We start from the raw sequence: 27,919 nt of genomic DNA on the forward strand, positions 1-27,919 counted from the left end.
GGTCACTAGCTGGCACAGTCATACAATCTGATTTTAAACATAACCTTAAACACACTGCAAAACCGAATGCCTAAACTTAAATTAAGACCAAAAAGCAAATGTTTGATTATATACATTTTTGTGTTATAGCCAATTATGACTTTGCAGCTGGAACATCTAGTGGAAATCGCTCAGTTCTTCCTCCAGAATCCTCCTCTCTCAAGCCTCATTTCCCCCCCCTATCTCCCACACCCTCCCTTTCTCTCTCAATTCAATGAGCCCTGTTGACAAGAGAAGTCACTGTCTTACATGCTAACAAAGCAACTAAACAGATTATAATAGATTGACAACAACCCATCCCTAGTCTATCCCCCAGCTCTGAGGAGGCAGTTGGTCAGTGGTTGTTGAAGTTAACTCGGTCTCAATTTTTTTCAATTCAATTAAGGGATCTATTGACATGGGAAACATATGTTAACCTTGCCAATGCAAGTGAAGTAGATAGTAAACAAAAGTTAAATAAATGAAAATTAACAGTAAACATTACACTCTCAGAAGTTCCAAAAGAATAAAGACATTTCAAATGTCATTATGTCAATATACAGTGTCTCTCTCTCCCTCTCTCCCAGCTCTGAGGAGACAGCAACACGACAGTGGGTTGTTCAAGGCATCTCTGTACGCTGGCTATCCTTTATTGATGATCCCTGACCTGGGTAGCCTAGCCAACCTGGGACACTTGGGGAACCTTGGCAACCCCTACCTTTCACCCGGCGCCAGGACGGTGAGTCAGTCACATGCACGCAGGAACATGCATCACATACGGCCACTGTTATTGTTCTTATAATTTTTGCAAGTAAGGCTGCTGTACTAACATAGCTGTCTGTGTGGTGTATGGTCTGTGTGTGGTGTATGGTCTGTGTGTGGTGTATGGTCTGTGTGTGGTGTCTGGCGGTGTGTGTATCGACTGTGTGGGATGTCTGTCATAAGTGTGTTATAAGGGACAGTGAATTATGAGTTGTGTGTGTGTGCGCTCTGACTCTGAGCCGTATGATGTATCTCATAGCGATTAATGGTGTGTTAACACACTGGCACTACCGCAGCAGACAGGCCTCGACACAGCCCTGATAAACCACTGTTGCTGGAATGTGTGTGACAGAGTGAGCGAGGGGGGAGAGAGAGGCTACAGTATATCATCACCATCCATGTGTAACTCTGCTACAGTTGTAGCTAATGTTGTTTTTTTGTTTGTTTCCTTTCTGTGTTTTGGGATTGAGGCTAGCGGTCGACCGATTATGATTTTTCAATGCCGATACCGATTATTGGAGGACCAAAGAAAGCCGATACCGATTAATCATCCGTTTTTTATATATATTTGGAATAATTACAATTACAACAATACTGAATGAACAATGAACCCTTTTATTTTAACATAATACATAACAATCTATTTAGTCTCAAATAAATAATGAAATGTTCAATTTGGTTTAAATATTGCAAAACACAGTGTTGGAGATGAAAGTAAAAGTACAATATGTGCCATGTAAAAAAGCTACCGTTTAAGTTCCTTGCTCAGAACATGAGAACATATAAAAGCTGGTGGTTTAATATTCCCAGTTCTTCAATATTCCCAGTTAAGAAGTTTTAGGTTGTAATTATAGGAATTATGATGCGTCGACTATTTCTCTCTACCATTTGTATTTCATACACATTTGACTATTGGATGTTCTTATAGGCACTTTAGTATTGCCAGCCTAATCTCAGGAGTTGATAGGCTTGAAGTCATTAACATCGCTGTGCTTCAAGCATTGCTAAGAGCTGCTCGCAAACTCAGTAAAGTGCTGTTTTAATGAATGCTTACGAGCCTGTCGCTGCCTACCACCACTCAGTCAGACTGTTCTATCAAATATCAAATCATAGACTTAATTACAATAAACACACAGAAATACGAGCCTTTGGTTATTAATATGGTAAAATCCGGAAACTATAATTTCGAAAACAAAACGTTTATTCTTTCAGTGAAGTACGGAACCATTCTGTATTTTGTCGGAACGGGTGGCAACCCTAAGTCTAAATATTGCTGTTACATTGCACAACCTTCAATGTTATGTCATAATTATGTACAATTCTGGCAAATTAATTACGGTCTTTGTTAGGAAGAAACACAGTTTGCAACGAGCCAGACGGCCCAAACTGTTGCATATAACCTGACTCGGCTTGCACTGAACGCAAGAGAAGTGACACAATTTCCCTAGTTAATATTGCCTGCTAACATGCATTTATTTTAACTAAATATGCAGGTTTAAAAAAATATATACTTCTGTGTGTTGATTTTAAGAAAGGCATTGATGTTTATGGTTAGGTGCATTTGTGAAACTTACGTGCTTTTTTCACGAATGCGCTTTTGTTAAATCATCTCCTGTTTGGCGAAGTTGAAGTAGGCTGTGATTCGATGATAAATTAACAGGCCCCCGCATTGATGATATGCAAAGCAGGACAAGCTAGTTAACCTAGTAATAACCACACATGGTTGATGATAACTAGTGATTATGTGAAGATTTTTTTATTTGTTTTATACGATAAGTTTAATGCTAGCTAGCAACTTATCTTGGCTCCTTGCAGCCCACAAGGTCATTTTGACGCTACACTGGTGTAAGAGGTGGTCGGCCTGCCACGCAGTTTCCTCGTGGATTGCAATGTAATCGGCCATAATCGACATCCAAAAAGGCAGAATGCCAATAGTTATGAAAACTTGAAATCGGGTATCTTCACTCTGAATCGTGTATGTGTAAGTAGACAAAAAGCTAACATTCCGATCTAAGTCTGATGTGGAAATGTTTCCCTTCAACACAACTGGTAGTAGTTGCTCTTTTTTTGTATACATTAACTCCACACACACACCCTGTCTGCCTGCCTTTCCATTCCCCTCCCCAGGTATTAATGGGATATTGTTGTCATTAGGAGGAGGTGGAGAAGCTGAATGGACCTAATACTGTTCTCAATAGGAGATCATCCCCACACAGTGGTTGATACTCCTTCCTCCTCCCCCAGCCTTCCTCCCCTATTAGATGGTGATAGAGATGCCCACTTCTCGGTCTGAGAGAAGATAAACATACTAATGTTAACCCCTTAAATGTAGGGATGCACCATTATTACATTTTTGACCGATACCCGATAATATTTTTTTTTGCTGCCTTTTTAGCATTCTAGTACAGTTATAGTTGAAACAAACACTGACCAAAACATTATTTTGTTGCCATTTACACATGTCCCCATTACCAGTAAAACATAATCAAAACCTATTTCTTTCACTTACTAGCTGTGCTGTTTCGTTAATTTGTTCAATCGTTTCATTCTCAACCAGGATGTCATCATACATGTCAAGCAGTGAAGTTTCAGCTCTGTCTGTCCGTGGCCTCTTCTGTCAGCGGGTCTCTTCAGTGCGCACTGTCACTGTGTCCGTTTCCATCTTGTCCGGCTGTGTCATGTAAACCCTGTTTCTTGTCTGCATCGAAGTAGCGGTCCTTGTACCTAGCATCGAGCATGCTGGCAACACAGTAAAGAGGCTCGGAGAGAATGACACAAGTTACTTGTTCACGGCCTCTAGTAGAGTACTTTTGCAAGTTTTGTTGAGCAGGCGTTTCAATGCCATGACAGAGGGTGTCACATCTGCTCCAGGCGCAGTTGATGAGCTTATTTCTCCAGTCAGTTGTACAAATGGAGCTAGGAGTGTTTTCATGTTTCCAAGTTTCTAACATGTTCTCAAATGCCATTGAAATGGCAGCAGCAGTATGAGAATCAGCACATTCTCGAGCATGCAATAAGGCTTTCCTCAGTACGAAATCCTTGTCGACCCACTGTGCTGTTAGACTCGGGGCTGATATCGATGGTCCAAATGTCAGTTGTGAAACTAATAGCAGTGATGCCCATAGCAAGTAGCTCATGAATGTGCGTTTCAACGATACTGTGTAACTCCGGTAGGGCAACATCTGAAAAATAGTGCCTGCTTGGTAGTGTGTACCGGGGCTCGAGGTGCCCGACCAGTCGGCGAAAGCCAACACCATCCACGACAGAGAACGGTTGATTGTCAAGGGCAATGAATTCCATTATCTTGGCGTTAATGGATTTTACCTTTGAGGTGTCTCGCTGAAATGTTCTTACTCTTTCTTTTTTTTCCTTTTAATTTATTTTTTTTTTAATCCAATTTTCGTGGTATCCAATCGCTAGTAATTACTACCTTGTCTCATCGCTACAACTCCCGTACGGGCTCGGGAGAGACGAAGGTCGAAAGCCATGCGTCCTCCGAAGCACAACCCAACCAGCCGTACTGCTTCTTAACACAGCGCGCCTCCAACCCGGAAGCCAGCCGCACCAATGTGTCGGAGGAAACACTGTGTACCTGGCCCCCTTGGTTGGCGCGCACTGCGCCCGGCCCGCCACAGGAGTCGCTGGAGCGCGATGAGACAAGGATATCCCTACCGGCCAAACCCTCCCTACCCCGGACGACGCTATGCCAATTGTGCGTCGCCCCACGGACCTCCTGGTCGCGGCCGGCTGCGACAGAGCCTGGGCGCGAACCCAGAGACTCTGGTGGCGCAGTTAGCACTGCGATGCAGTGCCCTAGACCACTGCGCCACCCGGGAGGCCCCTGTTCTTACTCTTTCAAATGACTGCTCAACTTGAACTTTGTTGTTGGACAAGTTGTTGGAAGTGTGCACTTAGTTTTTTTTCTCCTTTTGTTCTGGGTGTTGCTGAACGTCTGGGGGTGATGCACTTTCAAATGAGTAATTAGGTTTGTGGTATTGAAAGATTTCACTTTCTCCCCTCAGGAAATAATAGCAGCACAAATGTTGCATATGGCCTTTTTGTTATCTTCCTTTTGAAACTTCAAAGTAGATCCACACAGCAGACATTGTGGGCCAGGTTAGGAATACTGTGTTGCGCGTGTAGCATTGTATTTTTCGTGGCGTCATTACGTCATCTACCTAACGTTATATAGGTTTGCATGTCAGCTTTGACATCGGTGTTAAACTAGACATTGGTCCGATGTTGGCATTTTTGGCTAATATCGTCCGATTCTGATATCATGCATCCCTACTTAAATTTAAAGTCCCCATATTTGGGGAGCCTATTTTATTTTTTATTTTTTATTCAATTCAGTTCAATGAGAACGGTAGCCCATAGCTGCAAAAGCAGGGTGTCTGCAGAAAGCTGAGTATCTTGGTTATTGATCTGTGCCTTAAAATCTTTGGTGTGACCTCAATCTGCCTGACTAACCGGTGTCTATATGTAGCCTTGCTACTGTATATAGCCTGTCTTTTTGCTGCTGTTTTATTTTTTCACTTGCCTATTGTTCACCTAATACATTTTTTGCACTATTGGTTAGATCCTGTAAGTAAGCATTTCACTGTAAAGTCTACACCTGTTGTATTCGGCGCACGTGACAAATACATTTTGATTTGACTTACTACAATATATGGGCATACGAATGTATAAGGGCAGGCCAAGCCAATGACCTAATTTCAAGATAGTTGCTACCTACATTCCTGTTAGCGCTGTGGAGCATAAACGAAATAAACACAGAATACGTCGATTCACACCACCGAGAGCCGGGACTCTGCAGATCATGATGATGTCTTATTTGTCAGTCTGTGACATACTGTTATTGATCACCAGCCCCGAGAGTCAAAATGTTTATTTTACACAATGTTTTCATCAAACAGCAAACATCTTACAAGGTAAGCTTCCATTTGGTTTGTGTTTGACCTATAGCTACATGGGGGTATGAAATTAATCCTTAGGTTGGTAGGAACAAATCTAGCCTATTACCAATGTTATCTGATGATGTATGACTTAATGGCAACATCGAATGTCCACAAAGTGACTATTTGCTAATCAAAAATATGACGTCACCTGCTACATGCCGTAGGCATCCATTACACAGGGCCACTATGGCACCTTGACAGTCTTGTAGCCAATGGGATAAGCTTTTCAGGGATATGCCGTTGGCCTGGGTGGGACAAAGCAAGGCCTAGAACCTTTTATGCGTAATGCAAACTATTTCTACCTGGCTCAGAGACGAGACGCACCGAGCACGCTACATTACATTGTAAACAGATTTCCTCTCTATAATTTCATCGCTTTGGCATAAAATATCGCTTCTCAATGAAGAAAAAAAAAGGGGGGGGGGTTTAGAATATCGAACACGAAGCTCGAAAAAAGGCAGCTATGTATACCAATCTCGGATCGGGGAAGCGATTTGGGCGACGATTATTTCGACTCAGCCGAGGAAGATTGCTTTCTAGAAGGATTGGATCCACTTTTAGCTCTGTAAGTAAATTATTTTCATGACTTTATATCGATAATTTACGAAATGCATTTAATTTTTGATAAGCTTTCTGCTATTTGTGCTTTGGATCTGCTATTTGTGCTTTGGATTTAGTTTACATAGAAATGACTTGTTACATAGGCCTATGTTTCATATTAGTTCACTGTTCTAAGTTTCATCCTTGTAACTTTGGAGAGGCCACTAAACTCTCCTAGCCATTGTTTATTTGTGGTTCTCACTGTTTGCATTTTGTGTACTTCACACCTATGTGAGTCACTGTATATACAGTTTAGGCTTAGTGTGTTTACTTTACAGTAATATTTTATAAATATAGTCAACTGTAATTCTGTGTCTTCAACAATATATCCATTTATTTAATTCACAACAGAGTGGAGGAATCAGAGGATTTGGATGATGCCATTTGGAAGCCATCCCTCCCCAGCAAGAGCCGCCGCCGGTCAACATCTACACCTGCTGTGTCAATCACCCCATCTGATGGTTCCACATCCACTTTTAATAGACCTCTTGAAAAAGAAAATAATGTCTTGTGGCACCATTCATCCTAACAGAATTGGTTTCCCCTAGACCAAGGTAAACAACATGACAAAGACAGCAGAGAGGGGGACCATACGGTCGATCAGGACTAACAAGCTGCTTTTTGTGAAATGGAAGATCACTATGGAAGTAACCATACTCACCACACAGCATAAGGCATTCAATAACAACCATGTCTCAAGGAGGATGAAAAAGGAAGAATATCCCCATTCCTGTTTCTGTGAAGGACTACAATGTTATCGTGGGGGGTGTCGACCTATCTGATGTTCTGATAGGCTACTACCAGGTCCTCCACAAGACCAGGAAGTGGTAGATTTTTTTTTTTTTTACACTTTGTGGACATTGCTACAGTAAATAGTTTCATTCTCCACAAGCATATGGCCAAAGCAAAAGGTCAAGCTCCTCTTTCCCAGTTGGCCTTCCGAGAGCAGCTGGTGTTGGAAATAGCTGAATTGGGGGCCCAAAGCAACCTCACAACCATCACAAGACCACACACTCAAGGTGAGCGCCACTATCTAACACACATGACCAAAGGAAAATCTACAAGCTATGCACAAAACAAGGGTGGAGGGTAAAATGCCAGATCTTCTGTCCGAAATGCCAGTTTGCTTTTTGTTTCCTGGTAGAGAGGGACTGCTTCAAAGACTCACGACATGCACTAGCTACGGTGAAAGTGAAGTCTAATCATCTACACCTGGGATGTAAAACAAGCACGACTGCCATTTGTAAATAGTAAAGCTTATTTCTATTTTTGCACCTTTTTTTGTGAAGGACACGTGTGTAACCAAGTCCGTTTTTTATGTACAGTATCAGTAAAAAGTTTGGACACACCTACTCAGTCAAGGGTTTTCTTTATTTTTACAATTTTCTACGTTATAGAGTAATAGTGAAGACATCAAAATGATGAAATAACACATATAGAATCATGTATTAACCAAAAAAGTGTTAAACAAATCAAACAAATGTTATGTTTGAGATTATTCAAATTAGCCACCCTTTGCCTTGATGACAGCTTTGAACACTGTTGGCATTCTCTCAACCAGCTTCACCTGGAATGCTTTTCCAACAGTCTTGAAGGAGTTCCCACATATGCTGAGCACTTGTTGGCTGCTTTTCCTTCACTCTGCCGTCCAACTCATCCCAAACCATTTCAATTAGGTTGAGGTCGGGTGATTGGGGAGGCCAGGTCATCTGATGCAGCACTCGATCACTCACCTTCTGGACAAATAGCCCTTACACCGCCTGGAGGTGTGTTGGGTCATTGTCCCTTTGAAACACAAATGATAGTCCCACTAAGCGCAAACCAGATTGGATGGCGTATCGGTGCAGAATGCTGTGGTAGCCATGCTGGTTAAGTGTGCCTTGAATTCTAAATAAATCACAGACAGTGGCACCATCACACCACCACCTCCATGCTTCACGGTGGGAACCACACATGCGTTGATCATCCTTTCACCTACTTTGTCTCTCACAATGACACGGCGGTTGGAAGCAAAAATCGCACATTTTTACTCATCACACCAAAGGACAGATTTCCACTGGTCTAATGTTCATTGTTTGTGTTTCTTGGCCCAAGTAAGTCTCTTCTTTTTATTGTTGTGCTTTAGTAGTGGTTTCTTTGCAGCAATTCGACCATTTCTTAGGCTGGTAACTTTAATGAACTTATCTTCTTCAGCAGAGGTAACTCTGGGTCTTCCTTTCCTGTGGCGGTCCTCATGAGAGCCAGTTTCATCATAGCGCGCAATGGTTTTTGTGACTGCAAGTTCTTGAAATGTTCCGTATTAACTGACCTTCATGTCTTAAAATAATGATGGACTGTCGTTTCTCTTTGCTTATTTGAGCTGTTCTTGCCATTAATATGGATTTAGTCTTTTACCCAATAGGGCTATCTTCTGTATACCGCTCCTACCTTCTCACAACACAACTGATTGTCTCAAATGCATTAATTTGTGGAATTTCTTTCCTTAACTTTTAATAAGGCACACCTGTTAATTGAAATGCATTCCATGTGACTACCTCATGGAGCTGGTTGAGAGAATGTCAAGTGTGCAAAGCTGTCATCAAGGCAAAGGTTGGCTACTTTGTAGAATCTCAAATATAAAATATATTTTGATTTGTTTAACACTTTTGTTTTTGTTACTACATGATTCCATATGTGTTATTTCATAGTTTTGATGTTGTCACTATTATTTTACTATGTAAAAAAATAAAGAAAATCCAGGAATGAGTAGGTGTGTCCAAAGTTTTGACTGGAACTTGATCATTTGTATGTGGGACCAATACATTGGATATGCCTAGGCTAAACTTTCAGGCACTTTGGAAGGTTGAAAAACACTTGGATATGCCCTGTATGTCCCCCGACACTACCACAATGTTTGAGAGATGTTGGTGTTGTAGAGATTTTGTTTTTATAGTGAACAATAACTTTTAGGCACATCCACAGTGCAATTACCACATTCGGACACTTTGGAGAGGTTGAAAGGACACTTGAATGTACTCTGGATAACCCATAACACCACCACAATGTTTAAGTGAGGTTGATATGGTAGAAATTGTGTTTTTACGCTGAACAAATAGCATTTAGGGATTGCAAATATGTAATGGCACTGGAATTGTCTTATTTACAGACGAATCAAATCAAACCTTATTTGTCACATGCGTCGACTACAACAAGTGTAGACTTTACCGTGAAATTCTTACTTACAAGCCCTTAACCAACAGTGCAGTTCAAGAAGAAAATACCAATATATGCCACTTTGGAGAGGTTTAGGGACACTTCGAAAACGTCCCGTAACCACACTTAACACCACTTACTAAAACCATCTGTCCATTTTTAGTTTAGGTCTATCAATCCAGTTTTTTTCCTGATTGTTCACATGTTGTGGAAGCCATCTAATGTGTTTACAGCTCTGGGAATCAATTCACCAATAGATTGTCATTGAAAGATGACTTTCAAAATAAATAAAAATAAACGGTTATTTTGTGTGTGCGTGATCTTGTGTATTCTGAACTATGTAACCCCTATCTTCTGATCTTCCTATCTTATTTCCTCATCTCACAGATGTCTTCCAAATATACCAAGTTTTAGCATGTCAGAATCATGGAATTACACATGAATAGCAGTAACTTTTGGGTATGTCTATTTAGGCGGAAATCAACATTTTGTCATTACATTTAAATGGTTAACTGTAGAATAGCCAGAGATGGCACCGACAGATAGTGCAGCCGTGCTTCTAGCTCCTAGGCAACTTTACAATATTTTGTTTTTGTACAGTCATGGCCAAAAGTTGACTGACACAAATATTAATTTCCACGAAGTTTGCTGCTTCAGTGTCTTTAGATATTCTTGTCAGATGTTGCTATGGAATACTGAAGTGTAATTACAAGTGTTTCATAAGTGTCAAAGGATTTTATTGACAATTACATGAAGTTGATGCTAAGAGTCAATATTTGCAGTGTTGACCCTTCTTTTTCAAGGCGTCTGCAATCCACCCTGGCATGCTGTCAATTAACTTCTGGCCCACATCCTGACTGATGGCAGCCCATTTTGCATAATCAATTCTTGGAGTTTGTCAGAATTTGTGGGTTTTTGTTTGTCCACCCGCCTCTTGAGGATTGACCACAAGTTCTCAATGGGATTAAGGTCTGGGGAGTTTCCTGGCCATGGACCCAAAATATTGATGTTTTGTTCCCCGAGCCACTTAGTTATTTTTGCCACTTTTGCCTAATTGCAAGGTGCTCCATCATGCTGGAAAAGGCATTGTTCGTCACCAAACTGTTCCTGGATGGTTGGGAAAAGTTGCTCTCCCAACCATCCAGGATGTGTTGGTACCGTTCTTTATTCATGGCTGTGTTCTTAGGCAAAATTGTGAGTGAGCACACTCCCTTGGCTGAGAAGCAACCCCACACATGAATGATCTCAGGATGCTTTACTATTGGCATGACACAGGACTGATGGTAGCGCTCACCTTCTCCGGACAAGCTTTTTCCTGGATGCCCCAAACAATCAGAAAGGGGATTTATCAGAGAAAATGACTTTACCCCAGTCCTCAGCAGTCTAATCCCTGTACCTTTTGCAGAATATCAGTCTGTCACTGATGTTTTTCTTGGAGAGAAGTGGCTTCTTTTCTGCCCTTCTTGACACCAGGCCATCCTCCAAAATTCTTCGCCTCACTGTGCGTGCTAATGTACTCACACCTGCCTGCTGCCATTCCTGAGCATGCTCCGTACTGGTGTTGCCCCGATTCCGCAGCTGAATCAACTTTAGGAGATGGTCCTGGCGCTTGCTGGACTTTCTTGGGCGCCCTGAAGCCTTCTTCACAACAATTGAACCGCTCTCCTTGAAGTTGTTGATGATCCGATAAATGGTTGATTTAGGTGCAATCTTACTGGCAGCAATATCCTTCCCTGTGAAGTCCTTTTTTTGCAAAACAATGATGACGGCACGTGTTTCCTGGCAGGTAACCATGGTTGACAGAGGAAGAACAATGATTCCAAGCACCACCCTCCTTTTGAAGCTTCCAGTCTGTTTTTCGAACTCAATCAGCATGACAGAGTGATCTCCAGCCTTGTCCTTGTCAACACTCACACCTGTGTAAATGAGAGAATCACTGATATGATGTGAGCTGGTCCTTTTGTGGCAGGGCTGAAATGCAGTGGAAATGTTTTTTGGGGGTTTCAGTTTATTTGCATGGCAAAGAGGGACTTCATCTGATCACTCTTCATAACATTCTGGAGTATATGCAAATTGCCATCATACAAACTGAGGCAGCAGACTTTGTGAAAATTAATATTTGTGTCACTCAACTTTTGGCCACGACTGTATGTGTTATTTATTAGATTATTAGGCCAGATTTTTTTTTGTGTTATTACGTACAGCCGGGAATAACTTTTGAATATCAGAGCGGCGGTAACTCACCAGCATTATGACCAGGAATACGACTTTCTCGAATTGGATCCTTTGTTCGTACCCCCCAAGGCAGTTTAACTTCTTTGGGATCGGGGGGCGCTATTTTCACTTTGTAAAAAATCGTTCCCAAATTAAACTGCCTCGTACTCAATTCTTGCTCGTACAATATGCATATTATTATTACTATTGGATAGAAAACACTCAAGTTTCTAAAACCGTTTGAATTATATCTGTGAGTAAAACATAACTCATTTTGCAGCAAACTTCTAGTCAGGAAGTGAAAAATCGGAAATCGAGGCTCTCTTCCAGGGCCTCCCTATTCATTTGCTTGAAATCTATGGATATACATGCACTTCATACGCCTTCCACTAGATGTCAAGAGGCAGTGAGAGGTGGAATGGGGTGTCTAGCTTGATCTGAGGTCGAACAAGAGCTCTTGGAATGACGTGACCACTATTTCCTTTGTTCAGCAAGGCGCGGGAAGGAACCCTGGATTGCCTTCTGAAAAGCTTTCGTTATAGACGGCTAATATCTCCGGCTTTGATTTTATTTGATACATGTGATAATATCATCGTAAAGTATGTTTTTTCAATATAGTTTTATCAGATTATTGAAATTTTATCGGGAGTTTTGGCTTTTTCCGTTCTCTGCGTTTGGTGAAGATGGACAGCTTCGCGCCACTTGGCTAGCTTTGGTTGCTAATTCGACAGGAGAAAAGGACATTCTAAAATCAAACAACGATTGTTCTGGACAAAGGACCCCTTGTACAAGATTCTGATGGAAGCTCAGCAAAAGTAGGAACCATTTATGATGTTATTTCGTATTTCTGTGGAAAATGTTTAGTACTATTTTCCGCCCTCATTGCAGGCGCTGTCTCGCTATAACGTAAGCTGTATGTCGTACTAAAGTTATTTTTAGAATTCTAACACGGCGATTGCATTAAGAACTAGTGTATCTTTCATTTGCTGTACAACATGTATTTTTTTGTGAAGTTTATGATGAGTTCTTTGATTAGATTAGGTGAGTGTCAGAAATATATTGCTACGAAAAAGTTGCTACGTTTTCACAATGTATAACCACGGATTTCAGCTCTAAATATGCACATTTTCGAACAAAACATAAGTGTATTGTATAACCTGATGTTATAGGACTGTCATCTGATGAAGTTTGTCAAGGTTAGTGAAAAATTATATATCTTTTTCTGTTTTTTTGCGATCGCTAACTTTTGCTTCTGATAAATGGGTTGTGTTTTTGGCTATTGTGGTTAGCTAATATAATGCTATATTGTGTTTTCGCTGTAAAACACTTAAAAAATCTGAAATATTGGCTGGATTCACAAGATGTTTATCGTTCATTTGCTGTACACCATGTATTTTTCATAAATGTTTTATGATGAGTATTTAGGTATTTCACGTTGGTCTCTGTAATTGTTCTAGCTGCTTTGGTGATATTTGTGATTGCAGCTACAATGTAAAACTATGATTTATACCTGAAATATGCACATTTTTCGAACAGAACATAGATTTATTGTATAACATGTTATAAGACTGTCATCTGATGAAGTTGTTTCTTGGTTAGTGACTAATTCTATCTCTATTTGTGGGTTTTGTGCAAGCTACCTGTGCTGTGAAAGAAATGTCTGTGTTTTTTGTATTTGGTGGTGAGCTAACATAAATATACGTGTTGTTTTCGCTGTAAAACATTTAAAAAATCGGACATGTTGGCTGGATTTACAAGATGTTTATCTTTCATTTGCTGTATTGGACTTGTTAATGTGTGAAAGTTAAATATTTCAAAAAAATATTTTTTGAATTTCGCGCGCTGCCTTTTCAGTGGAATGTGCGGGGGGAGCTACCCCGGGGCTAGACAGGTTAACTGATTCCAGAGGCTGATCCAAAACATCGCCAGAGGAGAAGAGGTGTTCGGAGTGGACTTATCTGGAAGGATTTCCTTCCAATGAGACATCAGGAATTGTAACACACTCTGTTTCACGGAAACATTGCTCTCTCGGGATGTACTGTCTGAGTCCGTATAGGTGGGTTCTCAGTTCATCGCGCATACAGGAATAAATATCTCTCTGGGAAGGAGGGCGGGGGAGTATGTTTCATGACCAACTACTCATGGCGTGATTGTGATAACATACAGTAACTCAAGTACTTTTGTTCACCCGACCTACAATATCTCGCAATCAAATACCGACCGTGTTACCTCCGAAGAGAGAATTATCTTCGGTTATAGTCGCAGCCATGTATATTCCCCCCTCAAGCCGATACCACGACAGCCCTCAAAGACCTTCACTGGACTTTATGCAAGCTGGAAACCACATATCCTGAGGCCGTATTTATTTTTGTTGGGGATTTTAACAAAGACATTTTGAGGAAACCGCTGCCGAAGTTCTATCAACACATTGACTGTAGTACTCGAGCTGCTGAAACACTCGACCACTGCAACTCCAACTTCTGAGATGCCTACATAGCCCACCCCTGCCCTCCCTTCGGCAAATCTGATCACAACTCCATTTTGCTCCTCCCTTCCTATAGGCAGAAACTCAAACAGGAAGTACCCGTGCTAGCGACTGTTCAACGCTGGGCTGACCAATCGGAATTCACACTTCAAGATTGTTTTGATCATGTTGACTGGGGTATGTTCCGTGTACCCTCTGAGAATAACATTGATGGATACACTGATACAGTGACTGAGTTTCTCATGAAGTGTATAGGAGATGTTGTACCCACTCTTACTATTTAAACCTACCCTAACCAGAAACCGTGGATAGATGGAAGCATTTGTGCAAAACTGAATGCGTGAACCACTGCATTTACTCATGTCAAGGTGACTGGGAATATGGCCAAATACAAACAGTGTAGTTATTCCCTCCGTAAGGCAATTAAACAGGCAAAACGTCAGGATAGAGACAGTGGAGTCGCAATTCAACACAAGACGTATTTGGCAGGGTCTACAGACAATCACGGACAACAAAGGGGAAACCAGCCTAGTCACGGACACCGACGTCTTGCGGACAAGCTAAACACCTTCGCCTGCATTGAGGACAACACAGTGCCACAAAAGCGGCCCGCTACCAAGGAATGTGGGCTCTCCTCCTCTGTGGCCAACGTAAGACATTTTAAGCTTGTTAACCCTCGCAAGGCTGCTGGCCCAGACGGCATCCCTAGCCGCATCAGAGCATGCGCAGACCAGCTGGCTGGTGTGTTTACGGACATATTCAATCTCTCCCTATCCCAGTCTGCTGTCCCCACATGCTTCAAGATGGCCACCATTGTTCCTGTACCCAAGAAAGCAAAGGTAACGACTAAATGACTATTGCCACGTAGCACTCACTTCTGTCATCATGAAGTGCTTTGAGAGACTAGTCAAGGATCATTTCACCTCTACCTTACCTGACACCCTAAACCATTTCAATTTGCACTGGCTACTTAAATAATGGGAACTAGTCCCTTTAATAATGTTTACTTATTTTGCATTACTCATCTCTTATGTACAGGTGATGTCGGAAGTTTACATACACCTTAGCCAAATACATTTAAACTCAGTTTTTCACAATTCCAGACATGGAATTTTTACTAAGATTAAATGTCTTAGGTCAGTTAGGATCACCACTTTTTATTTGAAGAATGTGAAATGTCAGAATAATAGTAGAGACAATGATTTATTTCAGCTTTTATTTATTTCGTCAAATTCCTAGTGGGTCAGTAGTTTACATACTCAATTAGTATTTGGTAGCATTGCCTTTAAATTGTTTAACTTGGGTCAAACGTTTCGGGTAGCCTTCCACAAGCTTCTCACAATAAGTTGGGTGAAATTTGGCCCATTCCTCCTGACAGAGCTGGTGTAACTGAGTCAGGTTTATAGGCCTCCTTGCTCGCACATGCTTTTTCAGTTCTGCCCACAAATGTTCTATAGGATTGAGGTAAGGGCTTTGTGATGGCCACTCCAATGCCTTGACTTTGTTGTCCTTAACTTCTTATGGCTGAAGGGGCAGTATTGAGTAGCTTGGATGAAAGGTGCACAGAGGTGCCCATATTAAACGGACTGCTCCTCATTCCCAGTTGCTAATATATGCATATTATTATTCACATTGGATAGAAAACACTCTGAAGTTTCTAAAACTGTTTGAATTAATGTCTGTGAGTATAACAGAACTCATATGGCAGGCAAAAACCTGAAAAGTTCCACTTCCTGTTTGTATTTTTTCTGGGGGTGCCAATTTTCAACCAAGCTCTCATTGAAATCACAGCGAGTCATTGATGAGTTTTCACTTCCTACGGCTTCCACTAGATGTCAACAGTCAATAGAACTTTGTCTGATGAATCTAATGTGAAGGGGGGCCGAAGGAGACAGGAATGAGTAATCACTTCCACGGGCTGATCACGCATTCACCATGCGCCTTCACATGAGGAGGACCTCTGTTTCACCACTCTTCTGAAGTCAATTTAATTTTCCGTTTGGAACGTTATTCAAGATGTATGTTAACAACATTCTAAAGATTGATTCAGTACATCGTTTGACATGTTTCTACTGACTGTTACGGATTTTTTGGACATTTCGTCACGTTATAGTGGAGGCGCTTTGTGACTTTAGAATTGTTTACCAAACGCGCTAACCAAAGTAGCTAATTTGACATAAATAACGGACATTATCGAACAAATCAAGCATTTATTGTGGACCTGGGATTCCTAGGACTGCATTCTGATGAATTCATCAAAGGTAAGGAAACATTTATCATGTTTTTTCTGGTTTCTGTTGAGTCCAACATGGCGGCTAATTTGGCTATTGTTCTGAGCTCCGTCTCAGATTATTGCATGGTTTATTTTTCCGTAAAGTTTTTTGAAATCTGACACCGGTTGAATTAAGGAGAGGTATATCTATAATTCCATGTGTATAACTTGTATTATCATCTATATTTATGATGAGTATTTCTGTTGAAACGATGTGGCTATGTGAAGTCACTTGATGTTTTTGCAACTAGTGAATCTAGTCGCGTCAATGTAAACTCAGATTTTTTTATATTAATATGAATTTAATCAAACAAAACATGCATGTATTGTGTAACATAAAGTTCTATGAGTGTCATCTGATGAAAATAATCAAAGGTTAGTGATTCATTTTATCTCTATTTCTTGTTTTTGTGAAAGCTATCTTTCGCTGGAAAAATGGCTCCTTATTGTGGTTTTGTGGTGACCTAACATAAACGTTTGTAGTGCTTTCGCCGAAAAGCCTATTTGAAATCGGACACTTTGGTGGGATTAACAACAAGATTACCTTTTTAAAATTATATTTTTTATTTATTTTATTTTACCGTTATTTTACCAGGTAAGTTGACTGAGAACACGTTCTCATTTGCAGCAACGACCTGGGGAATAGTTACAGGGGAGAGGAGGGGGATGAATGAGCCAATTGTAAACTGGGGATTATTAGGTGACCATGATGGTTTGAGGGCCAGATTGGGAATTTAGCCAGGACACCGGGGTTAACACCCCTACTCTTACGATAAGTGCCATGGGATCTTTAGTGACCTCAGAGAGTCAGGACACCCGTTTAACGTCCCATCCGAAAGACGGCACCCTACACAGGGTAGTGTCCCCAATCACTGCCCTGGGGCATTGGGATATTTTTTAGACCAGAGGAAAGAGTGCCTCCTACTGGCCCTCCAACACCACTTCCAGCAGCATCTGGTCTCCCATCCAGGGACTGACCAGGACCAAACCTGCTTAGCTTCAGAAGCAAGCCAGCAGTGGTAAGACACATGAATGTCTGAGGAATTTTAATTATGAGATTTCTGTTTTTTGAATTTGGCGGCCTGCACTTTTTTTTGTTTTTGTGATATCGATCCCGTTACCGGGATTGCAGCCATAAGAAGTTTTAAGCCATTTTGCTACAACTTTGGAAGTATGCTTGGGGTCATTGTTCGTTTGGAAGACCCATTTGCAACCAATCTTTAACTTCCTGACTGATGTCTTGAGATGTTGCTTCAATATATGCACATCATTTTCCTCCCTCATGATGCCATCTATTTTGTAATGTGCCTCCTGCAGCAAAACACCTCCACAACATGATACTGCCACCCCCGTGCTTCACGGTTGGGATGGTGTACTTCACGGTTGGGATGGTGTTCTTCGGCTTGCAAGCATCCCCCTTTTTACTGCGAATATAACGATGGTCATTATGTCCAAACAGTTCTATTTTTGTTTCATCAGACCAAAGGACATTTCTCCAGAAAGTACGATCTTTGTCCCCATGTGCAGTTGCAAACCGTAGTCTGGCTTTTTTATGTCGGTTTTGGTGCAGTGGCTTCTTCCTTGTTGAGCGACCTTTCAGGTTATGTCGATATGACCTGTTTTACTGTGGATATAGATACTTTTATACCTGTTTCCTCCAGCATCTTCACAAGGTCCTTTGCTGTTGTTCTGGGATTGATTTTCACTTTTCGCACCAAAGTACGTTCATCTCTAGGAGACAGAACACGTCTCCTTCCTGAGCGGTATGACGGCTGCGTGGTCCCATGGTGTTTATACTTGCGTACTATTGTTTGTACAGATGAACGTGGTACCTTCAGGTGTTTGGAAATTGCTCCCAAGGATGAACCAGACTTGTGGAGGTCTACATTTTTTTTCTGAGGCTGATTTCTTTTGATTTTCCCATGATGTCAAGCAAAGAGGCACTGAGTTTGAAGGTAGGCCTTGAAATGCATCCACAGGTACACTTCCAATTGACTCAAATGATGTCAATTAGCCTATCAGAAGCTTCTAAAGCCATGACATCATTTTTTTGAATTTTCCAAGCTGTTTAAAGGCACAGTCAACTTAGTGTATGTAACTTCTGACCCACTGGAATTGTGATACAGTGAATTATAAGTGAAATAATGTCTGTAAACAATTGTTGGAAAAATTACTTGTGTCGCGCACAAAGTAGATGTCCTAACCGACTTGCCAAAACTATAGTTTGTTTGCAAGAAATTTGTGGAGTGGTTGAAAAACAAGTCTTTATGACTCCAACCTAAGTGTATGTAAACTTCCGACTTCAACTGTATATACTGTATTCTATTCTACTGTATCTTAGTCTATGCCGCTCCGACATTACTCGTCCAAATATTTTTTTATTCTTAATTACTTTGGATTTGACTGTATTGTTGTGAAATTGTTAGATTTTACTTGTTATATATTACTTTACTGTTGGAGCTAGAAACGCAAGCATTCCGCTACACCCGCCATAACATCGGTTAAACATGTGTATTTTACCAATGACATTTTATTTGGTTTAGCTGAACCATAGCATACCATCTATCCTCACCGAAATATGGACCAAAAACTCTAGGGGTGAAATCAGATTCAGTCACAAAAGGAGATATCTCCTCTCCAGGACTGGAAGTAAAACTTTTATATAATTTCAGCCAGTAATTTTCAAAGTGGTGCTCACGAGCCAAAATGGGTCCCGTTTAAAAAAAAAAAAGTACTACATCTGTTTCGTATGATGTTACGTCCTGCTATGATTATTATTTAGAATAACATATCATACTGACAATTTTTTTAAAGTGTATGTTGCAAATTTGTTGTGCTTAAGATCCTGGGCTGCATCTTTAAGTCTAGCTCTCCAGGACCAGGGAAACCCGAAAAGCTGTTTCCCATGGATACTGTAAACCCAGGGAGAGTTGTTCAGGAACCCTTTCCCCTTTTAACATGCGCCCTTTTTTCCTTATTTTTCTTTCCTTCTGCATTTTCTCCCCATTTTTCATGGTATCCAATTGGTAGTTAGTCTTGTCCCATCGCTGCAACTCCCGTACGGACTCGGGAGAGGCGAAGGTCGAGAGCCGTGCGTCCTCCGAAACACAACCCAGCCAAACCGCACTGCTTCTTGACAATGCCCACTTAACCCGGAAGCCAGCTGCAACAATGTGTCGGAGGAAACACTGTACACCTGGTGATCGTGTCAGCGTGCATTGCGCCTGGCCCGCCACAGGAGTCGCTAGGGCGCGAAGGGACAAGAACTTCCCTGTTGGCCAGCGTCCACTCTTCTGGGAAGGGTTCCCACTAGATATTGGAACATTGCTGCGGGGACTTGCTTCCATTCAGCCACGAGAGCAATAGTGATTCATCACTCCAAAGAACGCGTTTCCACTGCTCCATAGTCCAATGGCGGTGTGCTTTACACCACTCCAGCTGACGCTTGGCACTTTGCATGGTCTTCTTAGACTTGTGTGCGGCTGCTCGGCCATGGAAACACATTTCATGAAGCTCCTTACGAACATTTATTGTGCTGATGTTGCTTCCCGAGGCAGTTTGGAACTTGGCAGTCAGTGCTGCAACCAAGGACAGACGATTTTTACGCGCTTCGTCACTCGTTTGTTCCTTTCTGTGAGCTTGTGTGGTCTACCACTGAGCCATTGTTGCTCCTAGATGTTTCCACTTCACCATAACAGCACTTACAGTTGACCGGGGCAGCTCTAGCAGTGCAGACATTTGGAAACGTGGCATCCTATGACTGCTACGCTGAAAGTCACTGAGCTCTTCAGTAAGGCCATTCTACTGTCAATGTTTGTCTATAGAGATTGCATGGCTGTGTGCTCTATTTTAAACGCCTGTCAGCAACTGGTGTGGCTGAAATAGCAGAGTCCGCTAATTTGAAGGGGTGTCCACATACTTTTGTGTATATATAGTGTACCTTCGACCTTCATTTGAAAAGAACTTCGCTTGGAAAACAATAAAAAGCGGCAGTAGTACTGTTTGTCCGTCTTGAGACACCGTGGCCAGTATCCACTTCCTCAAAATAATTAGACTTAATCTAAGAACTCGGAATCTGTCATGAATTGTGATGTTTTTGCTGAGGAGATCTTAGTCACTCAATGTTAGATTTAACTTCCATGTTTGGTGAAGTGAAGAAATGTGCATGAAAACGAGTCATGTCTCGTTGAATGACGACAAACACTTCATTGAGGAGTCCCTACTGTTGACCAATCACCAACGAAGGGGCATAGACTTTGGCTTGCCTCGAGGGAAAAATTCTTGCCTGATGCCAAAACGTCACAAAATGTCGTCATAATATATGCATAAACTGTTTCGGATGGGAAGCTTGCAGAAGCCTTTAGAGTTAGGCAGGAGATATGACGATGGCGCCGAAGAACATGGCTGACGTTTTACATTCTCCCAACCAATTCTGCAATTTATCTTATTTTTTAACTTATTGTGTAGATAATGTTGCTGCTGCCATCTCTTATGAATGAAAATAACTTCTGGACATCAGGAAAGTGATTACTCACCGCGGACTGGAAGAAACGTTTTCCTTTAACGAGTCCGATGAGATGTATATCCTGCTTTCACTGGAACAGGCCCAGATCCACACCTTTTGTGTGAAGAAAAGATGCCGGAAAAATGCAGATTGGGGATCCTTCTGAGAATCCAGAGGCGAGCGAGTAAACTCCCACTGCCATCCGTTCTTCTTGCTAACGTACTATCATTGGAAAATAAAATTGATGACCTACGATTTAAGATTATCCTACCAACGGGACATTAAAAATTATAATATCTTCTGTTTCACCGAGACGTGGCTGAACGAAGAAACGGACAATATAGAGCTGGCAGGATTTTCCATGCACCGGCAGAACAGAGACGCTACCTCTGGTAAGACGAGGGATGGGTGTGTGTGTCATTTTTGTCAATAACAGCTGGTGCGCGAGGTCTAATATTAAATAAGTCTCAAGGTATTGCTCGCCTGAGGTAGAGTACCTTATGATAAGGTGTCGACCACACTATCTACCAAGAGACTTCTCGTCTGTATTATTTGTAGCCGTCTATTTACCACCACAAAGCGAGGCAGGCACTAAGACCGCTCTCAACCAACTGTATAAGGCCATAAGCAAACAAGAAAATGCTCACCCAGAAACGGAGGTCCTAGTGGCCAGGGACTTGAATGCAGGCAAACTTAAATCCGTTTAACCACATTTTTACCAGCATGTCACGTGCAAACATGGGAAGAAAATCCTAGACCACCTTTACTTCACACACAGAGATGCATACAAAGCTCTCCCCTGCCCTCCATTTGGCAAATCTGACCACAATTCTATCCTCCTGATTCCTGCTTACAAGCAAAACCTAAAGCCGGAAGTACCAGTGACTCGCTCAATACGGAAGTGGTTAGATGATGTGGATGCTTCGCAACAGGACTGTTTTGCTAGCACAGACTGGAATATGTTCCGCGATTCATCCAATGGCATTGAGGAATACACAACCTCAGTCATCGGCTTCATCAATAAGTGCATCAATGATGTCCTCCCCACAGTGACTGTACATACATATCCCAACCAGAAACCCAGGAATACAGGCAACATCCGCATCGAGCTAAAGGCTAGAGCTGCCGCTTTCAAGGAGCGGCAGCTTATAAGAAATCCCGCTATGCCCTCAGACAAACCATCAAACAAGCAAAGCGTCAATACAGGATTAAGATTGAATCCTACTACACCGGCTCTGACGCTCGTCGGATGTGGCAGGGCTTGAAAACTATTACTGAATTTAAAGGAAAACCCAGATGCGAGCTGCCCAGGGACGTGAGCCTACCAGACGAGCTAAATGCCTTTTTATGCTCGCTTCGAGGCAAGCAACACTGAAGCATGCACGAGAGCACCAGCTGTTCTGGACAACTGTGTGATAACGCTCTCGGTAGACGATGTGAACAACACTTTTAAACAGGTCAACTTTCACAAAGCAGCTTAGCCAGACGGATTACCAGGACGTGTACTCAGAGGATGCGCGGACCAACTGTCAAGTGTCTGCACTGACATTTTCAACCTCTTCCTGACCGAGTCTGGAATACCTACATGTTTCAAGCAGACCACCATAGTCCCTGTGCCCAAGGAAGTTGAAGGTAACCTGCCTTAATGATTACCGCCCTGTGGCACTCCCGTCGGTAGCCATGAAGTGCTTTAAAAGGCTGGTCATGGCTCACATCAACAGCATCCTCCCCGACACCCTAGACCCACTCCAATTCGCATACCGCCCCAACAGATCCATAGATGATGCAATCTCAATCGCACTCCACACCGCCCGTTCTCACCTGGACAAAAGGAACACCTATGTGAGAATGCTGTTCATCGACTACAGCTCAGTGTTCAACACCATAGTGCCCACAAAGCTCATCGCTAAGCTAAGGACTGGGACTAAACACCTCCCTCTGCAACTGGATCCTGGACTTCCTGAAAGGCCGCCCCCAGGAGGTAGGAGTAGGCAACACCACATCTGCCACGCTGATCCTTAACACTGGGGCCCCTCAGGGGTGTGTACTTAGTCCCCTCCTGTATTCCCTCTTCACCCACGACTGCGTGGCCAAACACGACTCCAACACCATTGTTAAGTTTGCTGATGACATAACAGTGGTAGGCCTGATCACCGACAACGATGAGACAGCCTATAGGGAGGAGGTCAGAGAACTGGCAGTGTGGTGCCAGGACAACAACCTCTCCCTCAATGTGAGAAAGATAGTGAAGAGGCGACTCCGGGATGCTGGTATTCTACGCAGAGTTGCAAAGAAAAAGCCATATCTCAGACTGGCCAATAAAAATAAAAGATTAAGATGGGCAAAAAAGAACAGACACTGGACAGCGGGATTCTGGCCTCCTAGGCAGAGTTCCTGAGTCTCCTCTTCACTGTTGACGTTGAGACTGGTGTATTGCGGGTACTATTTAATGAAGCTGCCAGTTGAGGACTTGTGAGGCGTCTGTTTCTCAAACTAGACACTCTAATGTACTTGTCCTCTTGCTCAGTTGTGAACCGGGGTCTCCCGCTCCTCCTCCTTTTCTGGTTAGTGCCAGTTTGCGCTGTTCTGTGAAGGGAGTAGTACACAGCGTTGTACGAGATCTTCAGTTTTTTGGCAATGTCTCGTCTGGAATAGCCTTCATTTCTCAGAACAAGAATAGACTGACGAGTTTCAGAAAAGTTATTTTGTTTCTGTCCATTTTGAGCCTGTAAACGAACCCAAAATTGCTGATGCTCCAGATACTCAACTAGTCTAAAGAAGGCCAGTTTTATTGCTGCTTTAATCAGCACAACAGTTTTCAGCTGTGCTAACATAATTGCAAAAGGGTTTTCTCATGATCAATTAGCCGTTTAAAATGATAAACTTGGATTAGCTAACACAACGTGCCATTGGAACACAGAAGTGATGGTTGCTGATAATGGGCCTCTGTAGATATTCCATAAAACATCAGCTGTTTCCAGCTACAATAGTCATTTACAACATTAACAATGTCTACACTGTATTTCTGATCAATTTGCTGTTATTTTAATGGACAAAAATGTGCTTTTCTTTCAAAAACAAGGACATTTCTAAGTGACCTCAAACTTTTGAACGGTAGTGTATATATATTTTTTTTTACCTAACTAGTTTGCAGAGAGAAACTGACGTGTACTTAAATTCATTTGTTTCTCTCGCTGAACGTCAAAAAGGATTCTGTTGTATTCTGCAATCAAATGTTTTTGCAACATACAAAGAAAGCTAAATGATGCTACCTACTGCTGTTTACAGCTTTTTATTTATTGTGAATAGTGTTTACAAAACTGCTTATGAAACCTATTATGATAAATTAAGGAGGGTGGGGGGTGTTGGTGTGTGGTTTGTGTCTTGGTGTTTTATAAGAAGCAGTATGTTTAGCCTCCAGCTGTGCAGTGACTTCATGATAGAGCAGCTAACTCATTATTGTTCAGGGATAAAGAAAAGGAGAAAGGGAGAGTGTGTGTGTATATATGTGTAGGCTTCATCAGTATGGTATTTCTAACAGCTGGTTTCAGTTAGAGCTCACAGCCAGAACTTCCTGGGGCCTTGGGGGGGGGGGGGGGGGGGTGAGAGAGAGAGAGAGAGGTAACAATAGAGAGTATGGAGGAAGAGCTGCTCAGCCTCACACACTTTCTCTCCTTGTGCAGTGAACACACACTCCCTGCACAGGCAAACACCTATGTTCTTGTGGTCCTCATTATTTTTGTTTTATTTGACCTGCTACACAATGGGACCCTTATTGTGTGTGCTATGTTAGTTTTTTCCTCAACTGTAGTCAGCGACTCAATGTAGCATGTTGGTCTGCTGTGAACAAACTGGGACCCATTTTGTGATGGCGAATTCATCAGTGACCCCTCATAATCACAACACAAGGAGTTCTACTATGACTTTGGAAGTGCAAGGCTGGACGAACCAAGTTTCGGCCCCTGGGATGGAACATTTTAAAGGCCCATCTCTTGGAAATGGAGAGAGCGTTAAACAAATGTTCCGCAATTCTTCACATTTTATCATGGGGCAGAGAGAGAACTTTGCAGTTTTAAAGTTGAAATTGCAGTACATTTATGCCTGTCATTTTTGCATATCAATATCCATCCCAGGCCCAGGTGGCCAAGGTTTACACAAACTGTAGATTAATAATATTGTATTACACTCTAAACTTATTCCACGGAGCCCTTGGCCAACATTTGTTTGATCTGTTAGTAATATTAATTCTAAAAATAATCTACTCCCTGCAGTACATCCGCAGACCCCTGTCAACTTTGAGAACCCCTGCATTATACCCGTCACACACGTTCTCTCCCCCTCTATGGCACATCTTACTACTCCTCTCTCGACCTCTAGGTCACTTTCCACCTCAAGATTCTTGTCCCTACACAGATACTAGACCTCTCTACTCCTGCAAATTGCCATGTCCATTTTTAGCCCCCTCGCTTATCACTTCTTCCTTCCTGTCTCACTTCCTTTGAGTGGAGACTGACCCCTGAGCTGTTGTGGTTTACGTCAGTGTTTCCCTTATATGCATTTAGCAGTGGTGCACTGCAGCTGCTAAATTGTGGCCAGGGTTTCGGAAGGTAAAACATTTTCAGTGGAAGCTTAAACGGCTAAAACCAGATTTAAAGTATGTAGAAAAGATTGAGAGCAATACAGTTTTTAAAATTAGATTATATTTGAGAACTAACAATCACCAAAATAAAAACTACAGTCAGGGAGAATCTGAAATTCCAAAAATGTCACGGCATGGGCCCCACATTGATTTGTTTCAGTAACTCAGATAGCATAAGAGCAAGGCATAAGCCATGACCATTGCAGAATTGCAGGAGATTAGCTTTGAAACTGCAATTTGTCTCTTAGCCCCCATGACAAATGTATAAAATTGCAGGAAACAAGCTTCAAAACTGTATAATATTCTATCTTCCTCATGGTAAAATGTGTATAATTGCAGGAAATTGGTTTTAAAATAAAGTTGAAATAAAAAAACATTTTATTTTAGTCCGTAGCCAAGAGGGCCTCTAAAACTGCACCACTGCCCATGCCCATTGCCCATGCCCACTACCACTCCCCCCGTTCCACCCTGCTAAATTTGCCACGGTTGCAGAAAAGAAATCCTAGGGGAAACACTATGTTTAAGCGCTGGCTTTTCTAAAAGCAATCGTTCCCACACATAAACCCTAATGTAGAGAGACGTGCAGCTGGGGCCTGACTGATACACTCACCACATAGGGGGGGGGGGGGGTGTGTGTGTCTGTCTGCATACATTAATCTGACCCATGTGGAGAGTCATCGGAATTCACTCTCTCAACCTCTCACACTCTGTAACACACACCTATTGCACACACATCCTCCCTCGTACGTCCCTCCACAGACACCCCTCTTCATACCCGTTTCACGATATGTCATATTTGTCCATTAAATCTTTTTTAATATGTAGTGCATGCAAACAATGAATCAAAGTCGTATGTTTTAAATCACTTTCGCTCGCTCTCTCTAGTATCTACAGATGAAGTGGCCCATGCTGGATGTTCCTGGAACTTCTGCTTTAAAAGACCCTCGCTCTCCCTCCCCTGCTCACATGGTGAGTGTGTGTGCACTACAGTCTAGTGACTGTGCAGTGACATCACTTGCCCTGACACATAACATGTAAAAGGACAACTGTACGTAGCAAGTAAGCTTCTAGCTACATACTTTACTGAAATACCTTGTTTGTATTACAAAACTTACTGTGGTTAGTTACCCTGCTCTGCTACTATCAGTCTCCTGGAATATCCACACATGCCACTCGGGTGACCTGAATTGTGTCCTCCCTCACCCTCCATGCTCACTCACACACACACCCTCCTGACCTCCCTCAAACCTGCTGTAGACAGACAGACGCAGGAATGTTAAAGCTGAATGGTGTTAATCCGTCCAGAGACAATGAGGACTTTAGCACCTCCGGGTGGTGTGTGTAGCGATGGCTGTGTGTGTTCTGAAAAAGAGACCAGGACCGCGCGTGTGTATGAGATGAGTGTGTGTATGTAACGGAGTGTGTGTTGGGTATCTGAGGATATCCCTGAAGACCTGGTGGAGGACTCGCTCCCTCTCACTGATACAGTCAGTCAGCCCAGAAACAACCCCAGGCCCTAGGGCCAAGGCTCATGTCGATTTGAAAGCATTGTATAGCTGTTCCAAATCTAATCCCTCTCTATCTCCCTCTCTTTCTCTCTCTAGTCCAATAAGGTACCAGTGGTGCAGCATAGTCATCTGTCCCCCTTCTCCCCACTCCTGTCCTACAGTCCAGACCCCTTCCCCCCACGGACACCCCCTCCTCACCTCTCAGCTGACACGGGTATGAAAGTTCCTCTCCTCTCTCATCCCTCTTTCTGCTTTTGTCTGGAATACTCAGTATTAATGTTAAATTCTAGGTGATTCACATTTTACGTTTGATATCTGTCAGATGACACTTGTTGCTATATAACAACAGATTTATATGTTGCTCTCCCCTCTCCAGGTCTTCCCCCCACCCCCCACCCAGCAGAGCTCTCTCCTTACTACCCTCTCTCTCCTGGAGGCATGGAACACATGACACACCCGCTGAGCTGGCTGTGAGTCACACACACGCCCATTCAAACTCTCATGATAAATACAATAATGGTTTAGTTTATTTTGCCAACATTTTTTAGCACAACATATGCTATTACAAAAGTGACACTGTTACCCCTCCCTCGTTTTCTGTCTCCAGGCAGGGCCAGTCCATGTACGGTATTCCAGTGGGGGGGTTTAGACCATCCTACCCTGCAGCTCTCGCCTTGAACTCTTCCATGTCCAGGTACAGCTCACCTAATCACTTACACACATCCACGTATCACTCCTCTGGAGACTACATACTGTGAAGACTGTAC

At 42.4% G+C, this 27,919-nt stretch overlaps 1 protein-coding gene across 2 annotated transcripts in view; it reads left to right on the plus strand.

The window, feature by feature from the left end:
* Positions 1-27,919, plus strand: part of LOC129818231 (transcription factor 7-like 1-B) — a 31,720-nt gene that overhangs the window by 1,492 nt on the left and 2,309 nt on the right. For both annotated transcript variants that reach the window (XM_055873972.1, XM_055873971.1), the window contains exons 3-7: positions 606-757; positions 26,530-26,613; positions 27,249-27,366; positions 27,529-27,622; positions 27,760-27,846. In XM_055873972.1, coding sequence (XP_055729947.1) covers positions 606-757; positions 26,530-26,613; positions 27,249-27,366; positions 27,529-27,622; positions 27,760-27,846 — 535 coding nt within the window. The remainder of the gene's footprint in view (positions 1-605; positions 758-26,529; positions 26,614-27,248; positions 27,367-27,528; positions 27,623-27,759; positions 27,847-27,919) is intronic.

This window comes from Salvelinus fontinalis, chromosome 21 (assembly GCF_029448725.1).
Source record: "Salvelinus fontinalis isolate EN_2023a chromosome 21, ASM2944872v1, whole genome shotgun sequence".
In the NCBI taxonomy this organism is placed as follows: Eukaryota; Metazoa; Chordata; class Actinopteri; order Salmoniformes; family Salmonidae; genus Salvelinus; species Salvelinus fontinalis.